The 18,746-nt window shown below is 37.8% G+C and overlaps 1 protein-coding gene across 1 annotated transcript in view; it reads right to left on the bottom strand.

The window, feature by feature from the left end:
• The window catches only part of Tinag (tubulointerstitial nephritis antigen), an 85,980-nt gene that overhangs the window by 26,615 nt on the left and 40,619 nt on the right, over positions 1–18,746 (bottom strand). The window contains exon 9 of the mRNA XM_032910861.1: positions 17,104–17,227. Coding sequence (XP_032766752.1) covers positions 17,104–17,227 — 124 coding nt within the window. The remainder of the gene's footprint in view (positions 1–17,103; positions 17,228–18,746) is intronic.

Below are 18,746 nucleotides of genomic sequence, written 5' to 3' on the forward strand. Positions count from 1 at the left end.
ACTTTCTGCCAGCCTGGTCTAGTGTGAGTGAGCACGTGGACAGCCAGGAACCTCCAGACTGATTTTCAGGGTTACACACACACACACACACACACACACACACACAAAAGCAAGTTTAAGTCCTTGTTGAGAGTTAATTGAACTGCAAGTAAGAGTAAACACATATCTCTTTCAACAAATACCCATTAAGGCTAAAATACACATGAAATAAATCAATTTGGGGAGGCAGCCAGGTTAGTCACATTCGAGGCCAGCCTGGTCTAGTGGAGTCCATTCTTCTTAGGAACTATAACTCACCTGCAAACTTACTGAGGATCAGGGGAAATAATCACCATAAATTCATCCTCAACATAGTCACATGCAAAACTTCCATCAAACAGCATTGTCAAGCCTGTCCATTTTCTTGAGTTCTAACTCAGAAAAACATAACATTTATGTCTTTGTTTATAACGTTTTCTTTGAATACTGGCCTAAAGGCTCAGCATACTCTCCCTGACACTTGGGGTTTTCTCACCCTACCTTTCACAGTGGCAGTGTCTGTTTGTCCCATAGCTGCTTAAGGACATTCTTAGCTAGACTGTCTGTTTTCCTGGACTCAAAAGACACAGCCTTTTCTTTCTTCTCATCCCTCTCCCTCCTCCCGGCAGATTCCAACGTTATTGCTTGACTCTCTGGCTGGTTTTTCTCTTGCTTTCTATGAGAATTATCTACAATCTTTCTTCCAAGTCAGTTTTGAAATTCTTTTATTAGCAAGAACAAAGACAAAAACAAAAAGAAGAAAGAAAGAAAGAAAGGAAGGAAGGAAGGAAGAAAGAAAGCAAGCAAGCAAGCAATAGTCCCCCAACTCCCTGGTTTTTATGACCATTCTAACTAAAGTGATATGAATTTCAATGCAGTTTTTCTGTGGTTCTCTAGACTCCCAGGCTTTAGGTAGATATAGTTGGGGTTAATTTCTGTGCTTCTTACTCATGGTTTATTCTGGTGCTGAGCCTGGGCTGTGAGCATTTGTTGTTCACCAGAGTTACGTCACAGTAGTAGCATCTTTTCCTTGAACGCTAACACCTCTGCTAGCCACACGTGACCCCGCTGTCTATAGACGGTGCAGTTCTTCCATAATACTTTTGTGTCCCGGTCCACACACAACCAGGAGGCTTGTGTTCCAGTCAGGTGTGACTTTCTGGGGGAACCTCAGAAGTTGAAATAGGTGGTCCAATTCTTGTCAACCTTTGATTTGTACTTTGAGAGAGAGAGACCTGTAGGGTAGCATTTGTGTGGGTGAACACATTAAAGAACCCTCAGAGGGGGCATGAACGTGCCTCACATTAAGGGACGAGGACAGAAACTTACTTTGGGATCAATTTGACCAAGAGCAAGCTCAGATTTTAAAAGTCGAAGCATAAATACACCTACTAGAGACATATATCTTAATTAAACCTCATAACAAGGCAGGGAGGAAACATGTTATCGTAGTGGAATATTTGAGAAAGGTGCAATACCACCACGTGATAAGCAGAGATTGCTGAGAGAGTACAGAACTGGCGTTTCAATCCAAGGCTGAGTGAAGAACTCTTGTATTTTATGATGCACAGTACTTCATCACAGTCATCATTAATCCTGTGCTTGACCTGATATCAAAAAGTCACCCACACACTCATACCCACATGCACACACATACATTCACTTCTGCACAAGTGCACACATAAACATATTCATACACCTACATACATGTACATACACATTCACACAATTGTATACGTACACATGTGCACACACATGTTCATACACCTACATGCACATACACACACACATACACGCACTTACATGTGTGCACAGACATTTAATAAACGTTTTTATGAACACCAACATGTTTTTTTTCTCAGAATCCTTTCATAACAGCCCTATCATTCATTTTTCTAACTAAAAAAAAACAAAATTAAGCTTTTTTCCCCTTGATGTTGCTTGATGTACTGTTTGTAAAAGGCAAATCACAGCAACAGTGGTTATAATGGGGGGCAGACCTGATCAGCCACAGAGATGACAAATCAGTTAGAGACAGTGTCTGAGAAGAGAACAAGGGAGACGTGGACTTGTCACTCTGATTCAGTCCTGACAAAGGAGACGACAGGAGTCAATCAGCACTGAAGCAGAAGCAAAGAAAACCCATTGATCAGTTTCACGGTCTCCAGAGCCTTTCCTGTACATGCTAAGTGGAACTTTCTAAATGCCAGCAGCCCTGGGGGACCTCCCAGTGGGTTCCCAGAGTAACAGATCTACATCAAACCAGGGAGACCATTAATTTCCTTCATTTATTGATGCAATGCATGTTATTCATCTCTGTATCCTCTGTACCTAACTGAAGGCCTTTTACACAGCTGTTGTGCAATAAAATTTACTGAAAGTCCAGAAAAACTGGGGGAGGCTCTAACTGAACTAAATGACAACATTTTCCCACTTCTGTGCAATGTTCAAATATTTTGGAAAGTCATTAACTTCGCCTTTATATTTTAAAAGATTTATTTATTATTTTAAACCATAAATAGGTATACATGTGAACATGTGTACATCAAAGTGCTGGCATTCTCACAGGCCAGAGACCTCAGAGCTCCTTGCCCTGGGCTTACAGATAGTTATGAGCTGCCTGATGTGGGTGCTGGGATCCAAGCCTTGGTCCTCTGGAAGAGAAACCAGAGCTCTTAATCACTGAACCATCTTTCCACACTGGTTTTATTTTAAAACTATGTGTTTCTTTACTAATGTAGGCACCTGCATATGCCAGGGAAGGTTGTCAGAATCCCTAGAGCTGTAGTTACAGGGGTTATTACCCACCCAAAATGGGTGCCTGGAACAGAGAACGCCAGTCTACTGCACGAACGGCAAGAAAACATTCCTAACCACTGAACCACCTTTCCAGCCATGCTTTCAGAGACTCTTAACTATCCCCACTTCAGCACATCACACACACACACACACACACACACACACACACACACACACACACACACACACACACACACACACACTAACACGTTCTGAAAATAGATGATTGCCAAGAAAACTCACAGGGAAGAAATGAAATTTGTTAACACTTAAAAATGGAGTTAAAAGAGTCTTCACTACAGTTATATGCAAATAAAAAGACTTAGTGAGAACCAACTGTAACTTTTAATATTCCTTTTCTAAGACACAAGACCCCAATGCCACTGTACAGTTTTTCAGTATCTTATTCATCCAGCATCTAAGCGACATTTCACACCATGAAGCGATTTGTCTTCCTTGGAGTCCTCTTGCTCCAAGATCTATCAGACATGAAATGTTCTAGTTTCCTTCTTCCTTATTTGGCTATTTCTCAACCTGACCTTTAAAGTCAGGGTCACTGAAATCTTATCTGATGCTCCTGTTCTGAGGGAAGTTCTCTACTTCCAGGACTTGGGCTATAGACGAAATGTCAGCAGTGATTTTTTTTTTTTGAGACACATCATTGTCAGTCTCCTTATTGGAAAATAAACTAACGTTTCTTCGTGATCATATAATCAATTTTGCCTCTTTAAAAGCTTTTTTTTTAAAAAAAAATAAGATTATATCATTTGCCCTTTCCTTTTTTTCTCCCTTCAAACTGACCCATAATTCCTTCCCTGAAGTGTCAATAATTGTTCAAGTTTTTGTTTTGGAGTTTTAGAAATACAGTTTTAAATTCCTGAAATATCCGTAAGTGTTTGCTTTGTATTTTAATTTTAGATATCCTAGAATTCCCCTAAGTCAGCATGCTAAGTATAAACTTGCTACTCTTTCTGTAAGCCCATCTCTTACCCTTCTGTAACTCCTCAATGCAGTTAACAGCGTATATTTGCAACCTGGAAGAAACTTGAGAGTCACAGTTGACGCATTTCTCTTCAATTCTCAAAACATCCAGCAAACTACAATGAGCCATCAGTTCTGCCAAAATTTTACCTCATGTTCACCTATCCATACTTATGTCTAGTGATGCTACTGTTATTTTTTTCTTGGATTTCTTCTTGTATTTATGTGTGTGCATTATATATGCATGTGATTGTAGATGCCTGCTGAACACAGGAGAGAGTGTCAGACATCCTGATGCTAGAGTTAGAGGTGCTGTTGGGCACCCATGCCCATGTATTGCTACAAAATTAATTTTTGTCTTTTGCAAGAGTAGCAAGCACTCTTAACTGCTGAGTAATCCCTTCCCCATGTCGGCTATTAAACCTCTGGTGTGTGTACATTAGTTTCCTACTTGTGATTCTTCTAAATTTCAAGTATATAATTTTATTCTCTAAACTTCACAAAGAGTGGCCATTCTTAAAATTTAAGTCACATAGGTTTCTGATGAAAATGCTTTGAAAATAAAACCCCCTTTGACTTTAAATGACCAAAGACATCACAAACTCTTTGTTCCATCCGTTTCAATTCTTCTCTTGTCCACATTCCCCAAAATTTGTTTCTCCTGAGCCTCTTCAAATTATTGATAAAAATCTACCAAGGGAGAGAAAAATATGCAATCAGGGAATTACCATACTTGAGATAACATAGTCTTCATAAAAAAAATGATCGAGAACATTTTTTTGTAATGATGCACAATGACTGCCCCTGAGAATAACCAGTCTTATTAGTGTTCCAAAGACAGGCTAGTATCAACAATGCCTGGCAACAGAGCTAACATCTGGTCACAAAAGCACAGACTTCAATGCAGAACTTGGTTGTGAATGGTTCCTGAGAGGAAGAAAATGCCAAGTGGGGACCAAAAGACTCCGAACTTTTGTTTCCTATCATGAGAGACTGGACAAATTTCTCCTTGTCCTTAGGGAATGTAAAGAAGACAGGAACTAGACACTTTAGAAAACATTAATACCTGGAAAATATTTATTATAGGAATTGAGAACATTCTCTTCAGTTTTAATTTGTATGATTGGTAGACTGAAAAAAGTTTGATTTTCATAACATTGACATGAGTGGGAAACAATGAGAAATATGTACAACAAGTAAAATGAGGTGTTATACAACCAAAGAGAAAGCAAGCCAGATAAAGTAAGGAAGCTAAGATTGTAGTAGAAAACTTCTACCTGAGTCTAAGGCTATTATGAACTGAAAGAGATCTTATGGAAAAATCAATGCTGACTTAATAATTTATATTATCAATATATAATAACAAATTATTTATTACACTTAAATTATATTAATTTTATTGTTTATTATATTTTAATGAATTGTTTTTATAAATTTTATTGTTGATTATAAATTAAAGTTTTTTATAATAATAAGAAATTATTATTAAAAGTAACCATACTATAGAACACTTTCTAAAAAGAGGTCAGTAAGTATTTTATGACACTATCCTAGATTTATTCATCTATTTCCTATAAATTGGAGGTTGAGAATTGTGGGGTTTTTTTTATAAGATGTATATTCTTCTGTTAATTTAGTTTAGATTCAATTTTTTGTTTTCTGATGTTCTACTTTATCTTTATTTTGCATTTTTTCTTCTTACCAGTCAGTCCAGTCAGTCTCAACTGTGTATGAAACTTTGATTGATTTTTGTTTCTCTAGTTAGTCATTGGGGGTTTCTTTTATTTATTTGTTTGCTCATTTATTTTTGTAGTGTGGGAGAGTGAAAACTAGGACAGGCTACAGAAATGCTCTGTCACTAAGCGACTGCCTCCCACACGTTTGCATTCTGCAGTGGGGTCCCACTGGCTGGCTCTCAGTCAATTCTATAACTAAAGCCATCGTTAAACTTGCAATTGTTCTGCCGTATCTTCAGGGACTCTGTGAATACAGCTCTATGGAACCAGACTTTGTTTAATCTTATATTTTAACCCATTGTGAACCCCTGGATATTTCTGTAAAAATAAGTTTTGTAAACAGAAAAATTTTATTTAGAAATATACTGTCTTTATACTAGAAAACACTCCAAATAAATTGATTTTATGAAAAGCAATAGAGTTAAGATACATTAGCATTTACCAATGTAAAATGAGCTGTTTACTTATTAGATGTTCTTATTTTCTGCCATTCCAAGACAGTTAAAAAATAACAAAAGCACACCTATTTATAATATGTATATATACACTATGAGAATAGTGTTGACATGAAATATTTACATTTAATGTAAGCTTTTTAAATGAAAATTTACTTTATAAGTATCTCCAGAAGTTTTTGTTTATTTATTATTCTGTTATTCTATTTACTTTACAATGTATCATAATCTTTTACCAAAATCATAAAAGACAGTAATGAGACAATTTTTAAATTGCCTTTCCTCTGTAAGTGAAAATTGAAACAGAGCTGACGGTGTAAATGAAGCCTGTGAGCCTCCGCACGTTAGAGCTAATTCTCAACCATTGACAGCGTCGCTGTGAGGAGTCTACTGCTGTAAGTAACATCAGTGGTTCCATGACAAGTGTTTACTTACTCTGGTATGCATTTACATTAAATTTATATTAATATCGATTTAAAAATCAAGCTTACTAAAAATTGTATTTTTCAAATCATAATCAGATGGATCTATACTGTCAAGTCAATCTTGGGAGTGATCAACATACAGGAGGGGAGAGTGATGAGGTTTTATCTCAGGGAAAGAGCTCTGAAATCTGAACAATTTAATAAGCATTAAATCACCTTTTGTTTCTCTTTAAACTCTTATTATATAATAATATATTCTAATTCCTATCAATGCGATCTCCCTTTTAAAATTTCACTAATGTTCATGAACACCTCAGCTTTTATAAACAAAAATTAAGATTTCATTAATGTTTTTCTATGAGCAATTACATATGAAAAGGTGATAACAAGATTGATATAGTGTAATAATGGTATGCTGACAGACACAAGTTTACATGATGCAAACTCAAATCTTTGAAATGTTACCCATTGAAAATATTTCTTGAATTAGTGAGATAGCTTGCAAATTATAAAATCCAAGAATGTTAAGGTCGATAAAGTAAATCATTTCATTGATCATAAACAGCAAACACTATTTTAAAAAATATACCTCGATATAATTTATTATATATACTCTACACTAACATTATAAACTATGCAATTATTTGTATGTTTGAGTGTGTTACAAATATATGCAAGACTTCAAAAATATTAAATCTTTTTCTGATCAATTTTTCCCAAGAAGAATTAGAGTATATTTTCATATCAGGTGTATTGTCACATACCCATTACAAAGAAAAGTGAAATAAAAAACCATTTTGCACTTGAATGTCATTTTAACACACAAATTAAATAATTTATGCTGTCTATATTACTTATTACAATTAAATATGTATTTGCACTCATTAAATCATCGCAGTAGAAATGTTCACCCAACTATCTTAAATCTGTGCATTAAAAATCTAATTAAAACTCCTACTCACAAGTAATGAGTTGTCCAGGCATTAAACATAACATTGTCTAAAAATTCAGGCTTACCTTTCTATTGCTATTTTAAAAGATGGAGGTAAAAATAGCATGTTGGTAAAAAGTTAGTGGCCTAATAAAAACTATGTCAGATGATTTTATAATCATTCAATCAATTTATGTTCAGAAAATCATTGAAATTTACATATATAAAAATACAGGATAAGATCCGGGTAAATCAATCTGAAGGTACAGTTTTAAGATACATTAGTAAGCAAGTATCTTATATGACGGTAGATGCATAAAGAGGTGACAATTACCATACAGATAAATGGTAGATAAGTATGTTGATAGGTGATAGATATGTATGTAGATCCATAATAGCTAGATGATTAATAATGATAGATAGGTAGATAGAAAAATAGATAGATAGATAGATAGATAGATAGATAGATAGATAGATAGATAGATAGATAGAGAGACAGACAGGCAGACAGATAGATGGATAGTTAGATAGATAGGGAGAGGGAGATATGGCTTCTGACCATACAGTACACAAATAGTGTGAGAAAACAATTAAGCATCTATTATAATTAATCAGGGGTGTTTAGTAGCTCAGCCAGAAAGTATTTAACCTGTATAATACTATTTCTTTATTAGTATATGACATTTTCCTATAATTGTTTCTAAATTTAGTAAAAAAATAATTAAAGAAATTAAATCACTGAGAATAAAAATGGTCATGGTTTCTAGCTCACTTACTTTTCTACTCTCTCTAAATTCCTAAATTGCTGGGGTTTTCCTATATTATAAACTTTCTGTAATTTTTATAGCACATCCTCAACACCTTGCTTTTCTGATGCTTTATTCTTTATTAATTTATTTATTTATTCACTTTACATCCCTATCTCTGCTCCCGCTCCTCCCAGTCTCTCCCTCACACAGCCCCTCCCCCACCCCTTCCATTCATCTCTGAGAAGTGGGTGACCCTCGTGGGTACTAAAGCTCAGCACATTCCCCCCTCTCAAATTAGTAGGGGTTGCAACTATATGCATTCATGTCTGTCTCACATAGGGTACCTGTGTATCACGTCCAGCAGTGACAAATGTAGTGTCTTCATATAACTGTATATTGTGACAAAGTGTTGAGCAACAAAGTGGCACTAAAGTCTCACAGTGTGTTCCTGTGAGTCTGCTACCTGAGTATCACAGTACTAGTTCTGACCTCAATGACATAGGAAGATTCACGTGTGTCTGTCCTCAGGAGTATTGTGGTGTGTACTGTGAGTTGGAAATAAAGAATGTGGATACGAGCCCTGTCTACATGGCGTCAGGATGCTCTTGGAGCTTACCTCTGTGACTATACACCTGCATTCCTTGGAGACCACTGTGAACTCAACTTTGATGGACATGTTAGCCAGCCATGTCTCCATGAAGGTCTAGGTGTGGATGGAGGAAACAGCTTTTCTGACTCTTAGATGATACCCATCTCCAACATCATTAGTTCTGTTTGTCTGTAACATGAGCAGTGGCCCACCACTGCACACAGAGGACAGGGTGGTTCCATGACCAAAAAATGTCAATTCCTCTTGCTTCCTAGTCGCCTCTATTTCCTAAATATCTAGAAGCCCATTGCCAACAATTATTATTTCCCTCAAATTATTGGCAATGAAATCTAATTCCTGCTCTCTTCTACAAATAATGTAATCTTATGCTCCAAAGAGACAAAAGAACCATTCTTCATCAAGATATCTCTGCCCTAAGCACTGAAGCATTTTGGTTTATCCTTACATACAGTCCTGACACAACGAAGTTACCAGGATATCCAAACAAAGGCTCATTCATGTGCTCTTTGGATTCCAACCCCTTTCAGCTTTCTAAAGGGGTTTCTTGCCAGCCTTCCCTGATCCATCACTCTGGACTCTTCTTCCTTAGTTCATCAGCCACTGGATTTCTCATGCCTTAGTTTCAGTGCTTTTCTTCTTATTTTTAATACTATCCGTCTTCAGCTTTTATTGGTTTTCTGTCCTAAGATCAATATACCCACTTGCTGGCTCTGTCATTTATCTTTATTGGTCAGTGGGTGGGATTGTCAATGATCAAACCTGAGACCTCACATCTACTGAGTGAATACTGTGTCACTGCGCTGCATCCCTATCCTTCACCTGGAGTTTTTCATATCACAGATTTCTTTACAATGATTATAGGAAATATACTAAAGTTTTAAATCATTTCTCAGCATAAATTTTTGGGCTATCTGTGGGTGAATAATTTAAATTAAATTAACTCCATTTTATCTAAAGAGCAATAAATCACAAACCAGTCAGGAAATTGCTTTGTTAATTCTTCTCTTTGCCTTTCTTTGACTATTATGATTTCTGTACCCAATCAGGCTTCATATCACTTTAGTTCGTCTTCCCATTTGCTATATAATATTCATAAGTTTTAAAAAATTCTTCATGCTACTGATTCTGGACAACAGCATCCAGTATCTGTATTCTGGTACTTGCAAAATACAATTTTAGTTGTTGAATAGTTATGTAAGCAATTATCAGGCTTTCAGTTTGGTGGGGGCAGAGTCTTTGTCTGTTCCACCCATGGATAAAACCTCACTACTTAACCATTTGTTCAAAAATGTGATATGTGAGACATTAACTATACATAACAAAGTAATAACTTGAAGCATTATTTTCCTTTGGCAATATGTAGAACATAGTTTTGATGTAATTGTATTTTACGGAGATGAAAATAAGGGAGAGTAAAAACTTGTTTTTTTATTATAATTATCTAGAATTTCAAATACTGCATTTAATCACTGAATTCTCTCAGCAATTCTTGAGAAATAAACACCATTCGTGCAGTGCATTGCCAATTTTGGATTTCAGGTAAATGTCAGGGATATGGATGAACCATGACAAGGCAGTGTGATTGCAACATAGGGAGAATGGGCTGGAATGAAGTATCTCAAAGAATATTTTTTTGTTACTTAAATGCAATGTTTTCATGTTCCAACATCTTGAAACTTAGGATCCATCTTGAAACCAAAAGGACTCCTTAGTTTTGGCAGTGATATTTTCTAATTCGTAGTATAGGAAATAACTCTGTTTAAAGATATAGTATTTTTTTATTTAGTACGTCATCCCCCAAATAGTATCAAGAGATGTCTGGGGAGTAAAAAAGAGAGAGAAAGTAGAGTGTTACATTCTAGATTTATATATGTCCTTCACTGTCCTGTGCTTCATACATAGGAAGACAGTCTTTATTGCCTTCCGATAGAATCAGTTACATATGTCTGTGCCTCACTTTTCTGGGTTAGCTACGTTTTCATGGCTGATACCAAATGTCTAACAAGAAACAACTTAAAGGAAGAAGGTTATACATCGAGTTATGGGTTAAGAAGATACAGTTCACCTTGGTGGTTAAGGCATAGCAGTAAAACTGGCTCACACCTGCCATTAGGAGAACTTGTTCACATCTTGGTGGGTCAGAAAGCATGGGAAAAATGCTGGTACTTCACCAACTCTGTTTCCCCTCAGTACCCAGTCTGAAAATACAGACCACATTGAAAGTACAACCTACGCATACCTCAGTTGATCCACTCTGCAAAGTGCTTACAGACACACCCCAAAGTGTACCTCATTGATTTCTGAGGAATTTCTCAATCCAATAGAAATGACAATGAGAATTAACCGTAATTTCTGAGAAATGAGACTACACATTATTCGAGCTTTTGTTCCCTAGTGCTAAGCACTTAATATAAGCTCAAATTCATTTGTTCAAGTAAATTAAACCTAATAGCTTTAGCTTTGACTTCTACACAAAGGACAGCAGTTTGTTCAGATAAATTTGTTAGGCACTTCACAAAAGCATATCGAGCTCTGCAGATAAGGGACATTAACTTTCTTGAGATACTTGATTACTCTCTAAGTCACTAATGCACTTATCTCCTGGATGTAGTAATTACCAAATAAGGAATTGATGGTGGAGCAAGGAATTAAAATCTATGGCTCCGGGGCACCAAACAATGCCAGATGGCCTAAAACATTTGTTAAAATATAGATATATTCCTACCAACAAAGTTAGTTTTGTTAATTGTCACGGAGAGGAGATACATTTTTTAAAGGTTCCAAATCCCAGGAGCTTCAGAATGTGGGCACGGCACTGCGAACAGCAGCAGTGATGGGATGGAAACACATTCCATCTCTGCCCACCACAGCCTGCGAGGTAATGAGCGAGGATAGCATGGACACCACGCCCACTAAAGCAGTAGGGACAGACAGTGAGGAGTTGCCATAAATCAGGGGGCTCTGGAAGAGAAAAATACACCTACCACATAAGGTGTTACAAAGAAGAATTTTGAGACCAAGGATATTACCAGACAAAGACGGAAATGGATATGAATGACACAGATTAAGATTAGAAAAATAAAAGTTAAACTGATGGAGTGTAGAACCAAATTAGAATTAATCTTGACTCACAATGACACATTTAAAAGTCATAGACGTGTCCATTTATAGTCCATTCACTTCCTGAAATTCACTACATGAGTAACACACACACACACACACACACACACACACACACAGGCAAACTTTAAGCACCAATTTCTTATTTTTCTATCTTTGCTGAATGAAGCAGACATGATATAAAAAATAACCTCATGGAACAACAGAAAGACTCATTTTGTACTATATCAAAATAAGACCGGACATTGAGAAGAGACATTCAGTTCAACCCAGTCCTTACTTCACCTGAATACTTAAATCCATGGCTGAAAGTTATGTCAGACTTTGTAGAAACTTCTCTCAAGATCTTTACAGTGAGACCATTTGCAAACTCTATTCCCTTCCCAAATTATCCACGGGTGATCAGAATCAAAACCACATTGGATATCCCAGCAGCATCCAGAGTAATGGCTGAAAAACCATGCAGAGTATCAAACACCTACGAGAGATGTATTAGAAGGCTCGCAGAGCCCTGTGCAAACTGAGAACAGAACCAGATACGCCTCTAGGAAGGAAGAAAAAAGAAGGGTGCTGTGATCACGGGTCCATTGTCCATAAACTTGAATCAAAGCTATGAGCACCTTGGCTTTTTTCTCCACTTTTCTCCTCCTCTTATTTTTAAACTAAAAATTGCCCTATTTAAAGATTAATAGTAACAACTGAAAACTAGCTAAGAACAGGAGCTTAAAAGGTCAATTTTCAATAGTAAAAGGTATTATTAAACAGTTATCATGAGTTAACATTGAATTAGATGACTTCATGCAAACAGACCTGGTCACAAGAAGCTTCAACTTAGATAATATATGATCAACAAGAAGAGATTGTTAAATTATTCACTAAGGGAGAAATTAATAGCTATATAAAACTGTAGAGAAACAGATAGATAGATAAGGAAAAGAAGAACTAATGGAAGACAGAGTAAATAATGGGTCCCATAGAACATTTAGAGAAGCCACACTGATAAAGTAAATTGTAGGATTAGTGGGGTCCCACGTCCTTTCCGCCACCGGGCGGTCACTCTGGGAGGCAAGACAGGGGAAGTTTAACTGCGTTTATCCCACTCTGCAGCTGCCAGGGTGGTGTAGGGCTATGGGAAGCTACAGGACACCGCCTGGGGTTTGGGGAAGACACAGCCTGAGATGCCTTGGGAGTCCCCAAGCTGCAAGAAAGCCAGGGCCGTCAGTTCTCAGGCTCTTGGGCATCATGGCACCACTGGGATGCTGCGGAAGAGCTGAGAATGGAGTGGGGGCCCACGGGGCTGAATCTAGCCGGGGCGGAGGGGCAAATGGGGAAACGCCCGGCTGGTCCTGTAGGGAGAGTCTTTGGCTGGACAGCTGTAGGCTTGAGCTTAGTGGCAGCCGCTGCTGGGTACGCAGGGAGGCCTTCTGCAGGAGATTAGACCCTGGTGAAGGGCTTCTCTATGGCTTCCCATGATGGATCCCATGAAAGGAGACAGTCTGTGGTTTCAAGACGTTTATTGTCATGGCGGAAAGTGGATAAGTAAAACCTACCCCACTTCTCAAGAATGGGCCAGAGATACCTTTGGCAGGAAGGAGCGTCTGGGAAGGAAAGCTTCATTGGCTAAGCCTCCAGGCCTTTAGGTACTTCATTATAATGGAGGTCTGTTTTGGAACTACATGACCTGTGGTCAAGTCTTCTACCTGTGGAGGGGCTTGGGGCATTGCCCTTACACGACCGATGGTCACAAACCTATGGAGAGCTGCGGGCCAGTGATCGTCTTGGTTTCCTAGGAGCGTCATCGGGATTTCAAACCTCCTCACAGGAAGCAGGGTGTCTTTCACTGCACCACAGTAAATGTGGGCAGACTAGATGAAGGTGTATACACCAAGGGACTGGTTATTTGGTAGAACACATTGGATGGATGGAGAGTTAGTCGAATTTGACATCAGAAAGTTGGTAGCTGTGTTAGTGTAGTAGGCAACAGAACTTCAGATTCACTCCAAGAGAAGTAGAAAATCATGGACCACTAGTTCTAAGCAAATTAGATCTGAGTAACGTTTTATAATGAAACTCTGGTTTCTATATTAAAATACAATTATCTGGAATACCTATCAGTAATCCAGATACAAAATGAGTCATGGACATTCAGGCAGAGATAATGCAGGGGATAAAAAGGAGTTGGTTGGTTTTGAAGACAGTGTTGATGGATATACTCAAAGTGGGTTTTAAGGAAAGGAATAAAAAATAATTCCAACCTTTCCCACAATACCATGTGGAAGGAGAGTTTTTGTCGAGTCTGAGAAAATGCTGCTGAGAAAGAGGAAGACAGAGAGCCCCGTTTCAGAAGTGTTAAGTTTGAGGTGTCCATCTTCTGCATTGAGAGATGTTGCTAGAACATAGAATATACATGTCTGGAGTTCAGAAGAGGGGGGTCTAACTTGGGAATATTGTTTAATTGATGCCAGCTTTTATCTGGTGCTGAAAGTTTGCGAGAAAAAGTTCAGAGAGGACAGAATTCATTGAAAACAGGTGAGACAAGTAGGGAAAAGAGAGCAAGTCTTGAGGCCAGGGTTTAGCATCTACAACAGTGAGAGCTGGAATAAGAGGGGGAAAAGAAACCAGGCAAACTGCAGCAAATATGAGAATGTCACGAAGAAAGGATGGGCAAGAGGAAAATCTGACAAGTGGTTTTAACAAGGAAGAAATAACCAATAACCTTGGAACAAGCATGTTTTAGAAAGGTAATAAGGTGAATAGGCATGAGAAAATAAGCAGTGTGGTTAAGAAAGACTTTGGGGAAGAAGTTTTGAGGACAGTGAGTGCAGGCAAAGCCTGTCCTGGAGTGAGAACATTAGAAAATTGGGAAGAAGTTAAGAATAAAATTTCCTCAGCACTTAGGAAGCAGAGGCAGGCAGATCTTTCAGTTTGAGACCAGCATGGTCTACAGAGTAAGTTCCAGGAACAGCCAGGCTCCACATAAAACAATGAAACAAACAAAAGCTGTCTTGAAAAAGCAAAGCAAAAACAGAACAACCAAACAAAGAATAAAGGTTTTGCTCTTAAAAGTTGAGAACTGAAAAATAAGGGCATGTACTCACATGAAGTCTAATCCTAAGAAGAAAGAGAGAAAACTCCTCAGGAAGTCTTTGAGTAGTTGTAAGAGGGTAGGGGAAAGAGAGACTTAGGGAGAAAGACACAGGGTTTCTGGGTACGATCTGCAAAATAAAGACAACGTATGCTGAGAGTGACATGTGACTCCAGGAAATGTGTTCTGATGGTTTCAAACTCGTCAGTGATATCACACATAGGATTATCATTTAAGAACAAGAAGGTGCATCCATGGTTTTGAGAAAACAATTTGAAAAATGAAGAAGCAAAGAGAACAGGCATTTAGAAGGCAATTAGCATAAGACATCCCACAGAAAGTTATCATTATAAAATGATATAAAAGTAAAATTAACATAGTTTTCACAAATATTTTTATTTTTAAGTTTGACGGGATAAAACAGTGATTTAGGCAAAATAAAAGACAAGGTATGGTGATGGTTGAATGAGTGATCAAAAAACTCAGTGACAGCAAATGCTGGCGAGGATGTGAGAAAGGGAACACTCCTCCATTGTTGGTGGGGTTGCAGACTGATGGTTTCTCAAATTGAACTGCCTGAGGATCCAGCTATACCTCTCCTGGGCATATACCAAAAAGATGCCCCAACATATAAAAAAGACACGATATATTCATTTAAGAACAAGAAGGAATGGATACAGAAAATGTGGTACATCTACACAATGGTTTTGATCAAAACAATGACTTTGAAAATTAAAAGGCAAATGGTTGGAACTGGAAACTATCATCCTGAAAATCACAGAAAGAATACATGGTAGGTACTTTAGATAAGGGCTAAGCCCAAATGCATAATTACCTATGCCTAGAACAAATGAAACTCAAGATGGATGATCAAAATTAGATAAAACACAGCCAGAATACAGATATAAAAACCACTGAACTGAAACCCTTTGAAGGAATCATGGAAGAGCTTGAAGGAGCAAATATTTTATTTTCCAGGGACTTACCCAAAGACTATACATGGACTGGACTAAAAATGAATATCCTAGTGATTTGAGGGGGAAGCCCTGGGTCCTGTAAAGAACCCCCAGAAAGACTGTTGGGGAGGGTAGCAATGGGGAGGGGTGGGAGGGGAACACCCATAAGGAAGGGAGGGGGAGGGGATGTTTAAACTGGGAAAGGAATAACATTCAAATGTATATAAGAAATACAAGTTAAAAAAAAAAATCACCTTAGCTAAGGAGGGAAACTAAACGATAGAATCATCCTGTTTGCCTATTGACAGAAAGACCATCCAAGTGTAGGCAGCACCTTCAGAAGCAGCCCTGGTTTAAAAGAAGAGACCATGACAGAGGATGGTTATCGTTTTCCCTCTTGCCTGCCCCTCCCTCCTGCACACTGCCAAGTTGATTTATCCCGTGGCTACTGCTCCTGCTGCTTCCATAGCTGATGTCAGAACCAGCATCCAGGCTCCAGCACTGACTGAGACCCAGGTCTTGAGGAACCTTCCCAGCTTTAGGGGCCAGACAGGAACTGCTGAATCACTCACTCAGTCTTGTGGACTGAATAACTAGTGGGTTCTTGTCCTGCCTGAGAGGACATGGCCAATGTGGATCTATGCCAGTGCTCGGGAACCTGGCTTCAAGGACCAAGCAACTACTGGGTTGTCGGCCTCTCATATTCAAGGAAACTGCTATTATCATCTTTATATAAGTCTATTGAAGACATTTTCACATGCTCGTCCTGTCTCTTCTGTTCTTCTAAAAATCTCTGACTACTGCAGTGTGTGTATAAAGGTAGTTATAAAGACTGACTATGGCGTTATAACAATTAAAGTTGAATGCATAACTTATTATAACATATGAAGAGCTGCTGGATACCAAAATAGAAAAGAATATAAACTAGAAAAATGGGAAATGCTAGTCAGAGTGGGATACAGATATATGAGATTAAATTTCTAAAGGTAATATGGAAGTGCAAATGGAGAATATACAGATGAAAATAAGTTACCCAAAGCAACCAAAGATATCAGATACAGGCTCAAAGAATGTAACTGAATACTCAAAAGTTGTTAACCAACCAATTAATCAATTAATCAATAATATATGGCTGTTTCTTTCTACTCTTGAATTCAGTTTACACATTTCATATATATGTATGTATATATGTATATATATATATGTATATATGTAAATATTTAAAGTAATTGCCTTACCCAGTGAGTTTAACTGCATGTGTCCGAAGTTTTCTGTACTTTTCTGGTTCTTCATTTGTGCTGACAACATGTCTGTATATTCCTGTCTTATAATAGAAGAAATCTTCATGGACCTGCATTATGGCTGAAGTAAGCCCAACAGGATAAACACCACAGTTACTAAAAAGCCTCTTTAAAAATCTAAGAGAGAGATGACACCTAATTTTACTCTGATTGGCTGGTTACAAACTTTTTCTATTCCTTTATAAACAAGCCAATTTCAGCTACTTAGAATATTACCTACGTACAGTCTTTACATTTAAAATGCTTTTCAAACCTTCTCTTGTTGAGCTCTATTAAAAGAAAGTCATGTGCCAAAGAACATTCTGTCAGGATTTCATCCTTCCCGCTCTAAAGAGCTGAGTCTGCGTTTCACTCTTTGAAAACCAGAGCCTACATATGCTTCATAAGACGTTCTTTGACTCCTCACTTAGATTACGTCTTTTCTATTTCACGTGGGGCTTTGTGCAAGGGCTTGTGCAATTCAGGTTGAAGACTTCAAACTTCTCTCTCAGGAGGCTTAAATCGAAGTAGTTTCTGTTTTTTTGTTTTTAAATTGGGACTAGATATGAATATCGTGGTAGCTAAGAACAGAGCTTACTATCTCAGCTCAATGTATGTTCTAAATAAGCCCAAGTGAAGGTCACTGGCATTTGCTAGATCCTACAGTAAAGCTCATACCGCAGAAGGAGATGTGCCTTTTCCTGTTCTGTTTTTAACTTTGTTCTTTATCATTCAGGGCCTTTGGGGGGACTTAGCCATTGGAAGCTAAGTCTCCTTTATCTACTATAAAACACATCCCCACAGGGTTTTTAAGAATTTTTAGACTGTACCCTATGCAAATTTCTGCTTTCTGAAGGTCTTAGAGAAATGCTCTCAGTCTTATTTATTCAAGGTTCAATCCATTTGACATTCTTTTGTCCCAAGACAGAAGTTAAATCAGGCTACAGCAAGCAGAAAATCAAACTGCACCTACAGCAAGGACCAAATAACATTCTTTTCATTCACAAAAAATGATGATATTCACAGTAATTTCCCGCTCTATATAACCATTGACTCATTTAGCTCTCACCATTCAGCACTGCTTAGGTACTATGAAAAAAATTATCTGATCACAGCTACAAAACACTGCCAGCTAAAGCCAAGGGTAAGAACCCATCACGAGTAATCAAAGGCATCATCATCCTTCAGTCTCTGACGTTAAACCAGGGCAGAAGAAGCTACCGGTTTTGTGGATGTGCAAGGAAGTGCTCTACACTCTAACCCTTGAAAAGCGGCACACAGTAAACTATTGCCCAGAGCCATAAGATATGTGAGGGCAAAAGAAAACCTGAGTTTTCCACAACTTTAAAAAGTTGGCATCTAAATTTATTTTATTTCAGAGCATGGGTTGGAGGGTTAGTGTTCCTATGATTTGGAAATTCAGAATTATGTAAGCCAATTTTGTTGCCTAATGAATTGCTAGAATCACTTAAGAAGAAAATGTCAAAGTGGGTGGGGTGAGTTTGGCCTTTAATTAGAATGTCTTCTATCTTCCATATATGTTTCACAGCACCACTAGACAAAGCACATAATAAAATTACACACCAATTTCCACAGTTATG

The sequence above is a fragment of the Rattus rattus genome, chromosome 8 (genome assembly GCF_011064425.1).
Source record: "Rattus rattus isolate New Zealand chromosome 8, Rrattus_CSIRO_v1, whole genome shotgun sequence".
Taxonomy (NCBI): Eukaryota; Metazoa; Chordata; class Mammalia; order Rodentia; family Muridae; genus Rattus; species Rattus rattus.